Here is a 4,102-nt window from a genome sequence, read left to right on the forward strand (position 1 = left end):
TTTCCAATGAATTGCCATACAGGTCAAATAATGATGGATGTTGGGGTGATAGAACTTTCTGAGATGCTCCTAACCCAATCTGTCCCCTTTATGGCCTCAAGGCTGCTGGTTTTTAAGGCTACTATGGAGCTGGGACTACAGGGATGGCAGTAGGCCAAGTTCCAACCCCACAAGCCCCACTGTTCTTACAAAGTTGAACAGTTTCTCTTGGATAAACCCCTTGTCAGGTTGTTGTTAGGCTTTGGTTAATAGCTAGAGTTCTGGAAAAGTTTATTTTTATAATCTTGCCAATATTTTTGTTGCTTTTATGGAGGAATGGATACACAGATCTCCTTACTCCACCATTCCAGAAGTCTCTCTGCTCTGGTTACAGGCCCTTTCTAGGATCAGGCTTGCTTAGGGGTTAACTAATAAGAAGGTATTCACTGGTGATAGGCTTAAAGTGCTGCCCTTGACCTGGAGTTGTCTGGATTTACCAACAGAAGGACACTTAAAAGATGAAAAAAGAATCTATAGAAATCATTCCAAAATCCTGGAGTGACATGGGGGCCCTTGGTAAAACTCAGTAGGCTACCAGGACTCACATTCAAATCCCTGACACTTAGCCCCCTGCCCTCTTGGCTACTTCCCCTGGGAGATGATTTTTCCGGGGGGAAGGGAGATGCTATATTTTGGGTATTTCATCAAAGGTACAAGTTTCATACTCATTATTCTCACACATACCAGTAAAGAAAATGATCTTATTTCCACTTTAGAGATGAAGAAACAGGCTCACAGAAGTCAAGCCACATGACCAAAATCAGACCATTCCTGAGTGGTGGAGAGGGGATCCTACTCCAGAGTAAGCTACTCCATTGTCACCAAGCCCAATGTATTGACCCACTGGCTGGCAATGGTGTGGGTAGGGAGGCAGTTGATGAAGGTGTTACTTAACAGGTATGGCTTGCCGCCACCAAAGCACTTGCTGAGGTGGGCTCCTGGGTCAACTCCTCCTTTCATTCAGGAGTCAGGGCCTCCTGGGAGTCCCCCCAAAACCAAGGGTGGCAGAGGAAAAGCCTGGCTGTGACTTCAGGGCTGGGAGGGTAGGACTATCCCCTTCACATACTCAGCAAAATAAAGTCCCCAGGCCTGAATGCCCGAGCCACACCCAGTCCACAGCAAGCCCAGGGTGTATCTGTAGTGGACAGAGGGTATGGAGATGCCCCAGCATCCTGACAGCCGCAGCTCCATCCACTCCCTCTGACTGCTGCAAAGAGGATATAGTCATTGCAAATCATTCACAAAAGACAAACTTTATTTTGACACCTCAGAATTTGGCAAGGAAATAAGCATAGCAACAACAGCGTAGTCTCATGTGCAGAAACATCTTCAGCTATGTGATCTCACTGGAACCTCACAATCACCCTGCAAGGCAGGCCGGCGAGTAACTACTATCCATTTTATGGAAGACACGTCAGAGGTGACCCAGCTTCCACACAGGATTGTAAACATTCCACCCAGATGCCTCTCTATGGCTGGTCCAGGCTTCTCAATACCCAGGGACGGGCTGGGATTTCACCAGATACATGCAGTTACCTTAACTTCCCCAGCTATAAAGCGAAGAATCATACTGTCCCATCTCTGTGCAAAGTCCCTTCTCGTTGATGTGACCTACATGTACCAGGATTGCTAGGTCTATGGTGGCTGTACCAGGTGGCCAGTCAAAAGCCTAGGAAAGCCCTGGGCACAAACGAACGTGAAGCTAAGCAGTGGGAAGGGATCAGAAGCCTGCTGGCCCACTGCTGAACCACTTTCTAGAGAAACCCCCTAGGAAGATCGTTCTGGTGTGGGCAGAAAAGGGGGCTCCTCCTTGCCCCACTGACCCCAACCTACTGGGGAAGACGGAAGAGTCATTGCCCTCCTGCCGCCATCTCTTCTTGAGGACAGGCTTTTCTGACTCTTCTCCAGAACCAAGGCGGGGCTGCACCTCTTCTCTCTGGAGAACCCCAGGCTCAGAGCTAGATTCAATTTGCCATCTGTATCAGGTGGCCTTCCTCAGTCCTCAGCGTAGGAGGGCCCCGCACTGGGATCACCGCCTTGATCTCCCGGCGACATACAGGGCACGAGGCCAAGTCCCTGAAGATCCGCAAGGCACAGGAGCTGCACAGATGTGTGTGGCCGCAGGGAACAAGGTAGGTGTTGGCGGTGTGGTGGAAGCAGACAGCACACTCCTCTCCTGTCGTGTCTGGGAAAGGGGACGACACAAGTTGGGGTACATGAGGGCGAAGGGTGGGCAGCCAACTCACGCCAAAACCACAGGACAGAGAACCACGCAGCCCTATCCTGACTACTACTTAATGCAAAAATGCTCACAACGTAATCAAGTGAAAAAAAGTGGGAAGAAAACCATACTATACATTCATATATATCACAAAATTCCAACATGGAAAAAAAGGAAGACAGCACAATTCCCCATAGATGTATGACTACAAGCTACTAGGAGGAAATTCCCCCAAGAGGCAGTGGTGATTTTTTTTTTACTTCCTTATTTATTGTTTAATATTTATTTTCTTTCTGTTTGACAAAACTTCTATGATGAACATGGATTGCTTTTTAAAGCAGGGACAGTATAACATTATTTGTTCATGAATGTGCTCTTGTAACTTGAAAAGTTAGCCAATGTTCTAGAAGCAAAGCTGTTAAATTGCTTTTAGGTTTCCAGGAGGCAGAGCCAAATCTTTTGGCCTAAAGCCTGTGGGAGACTTTGTGGGACTTGGAAAGACTTTGTGAGCTGCCAGAGCTGGGGTGGGGATCGGGGCTCTGGCTCTGGAGTCCCGGGGAGTCAGTCCTGGGTGTTGGGGGAAGACACTCACCTTTGGGCTGCAGAGCCTGGTCGCTGAGGGCCCCCGGCACGGTTGAGGGGAAGGCACGGGCTGTGGGATCTGAGGCAGAGAGCGAAACTCAGGGCCCAGGAAGAGCAAAGCCCAGGTGCTCCCGCCCACACCCCACCCTTGAAAGAGTTCCACCTGCTTTCTTTCCTGGGTTTGCTGTGCTGGAGCTGCCCGCTGATCTTACCGCCCTGGCCATCCCTTCCCCAGTTCACCCAGCAGAGATTTTGTGAAGCTGTCGATGCTTTTTCCTAAACCTTGCTTCCTTTAAACATCTCCCTTTTGCCTCTGGTGCTGCTGCCTGACTGGAGACCCTCAGTATTACCCCCCTTCCTAAACCCAGACGTGCATTAAAATCCCCCAGGAGGCGGGGAAAACAGGTGCTTGGCCCCACTCCAGACCTACCAAATCGGATGTCCCAGGGGCGAGGCTTCGTCACCTGTGGCTAGTGATTTTTAAACCAGTGTGTGGGGGTGGGGTGGGAAGGGGGGCTGGATTGCTTGTACAGGCCCGGGGACAACCAGCACAGGAGTGCCAATAGTTCTTTTTACGCATATTTCCTGTATCCACTCTCCCTGAAGTCCACTCTCCTTTCAGGTGGCTAGAGGGACGGTTATGGTTTCCCCACTCACTGACTGGACGGCTCCCTTCGCCCCCACAGGCAGCCTTCCTGTGTGCCTCCAACTAACCCCTCATACCTCTGTCCCCTTTGCTTGCCACCCTTGACTCCCCTGAACTCCTACAAAGGCAGCAAAACCCAGTCCCCAATCTCTCCTTTTGTGAAACAGCCGTTTACCAGATGTTGGGAGCGCTAGTCCTAGCTTCTTAGCATTCCCTAGCGACAAGGCTGCCCTCCCTTGGGGGTCTTGTCCCTACGTCCCCAGCGCCACTGACGTAAAAGTGTACAGGAAAAACTGAAAGGATCTCCGCACGGCTCTGCACGGGGACGCAGTACCACGCGAGCCTCCNAGTAGCGCGATGGCCTTGGTGGTCCCGTACACGTCCATCACGGCCCAGAGCGGGGCGCCCATGAGCACGTCCTTGCGCAGCAGGAGCCGGCGGCCCCCGTTGACCCTGACGAAGAGTCGGCCCCTGCGGCTCACCCAGAAGCAGACCACGTCCCCCGCCAGCGCGCAGCCCTCGGGCACCATGGCCGCCCACGTCGGGCTCTGCAGCTCCAGGTCCGGGCACACGAAGGGCGGCAGGCTGGGCGCGGACACCTGCGCGGGGTCCAG

General features: G+C 52.0%; 1 protein-coding gene across 1 annotated transcript in view; it reads right to left on the reverse strand.

Annotated features, from left to right (window-relative positions):
- Positions 1–1,311: 1,311 nt before the first annotated feature.
- The window catches only part of NEURL3 (neuralized E3 ubiquitin protein ligase 3), a 6,005-nt gene continuing 3,214 nt past the window's right edge, over positions 1,312–4,102 (reverse strand). Inside the window, exons 3-5 of the mRNA XM_077773493.1 lie at positions 3,823–4,102; positions 2,853–2,921; positions 1,312–2,224 (exon numbers count right to left, since the gene is read on the reverse strand). The exon at positions 3,823–4,102 is cut by the window's right edge and continues 22 nt beyond it. Coding sequence (XP_077629619.1) covers positions 2,004–2,224; positions 2,853–2,921; positions 3,823–4,102 — 570 coding nt within the window. The 3' untranslated portion in view covers positions 1,312–2,003. The remainder of the gene's footprint in view (positions 2,225–2,852; positions 2,922–3,822) is intronic.

Source organism: Crocuta crocuta, unplaced genomic scaffold (assembly GCF_008692635.1).
Source record: "Crocuta crocuta isolate KB4526 unplaced genomic scaffold, BGI_CrCroc_1.0 scaffold67, whole genome shotgun sequence".
Classification (NCBI taxonomy): Eukaryota; Metazoa; Chordata; class Mammalia; order Carnivora; family Hyaenidae; genus Crocuta; species Crocuta crocuta.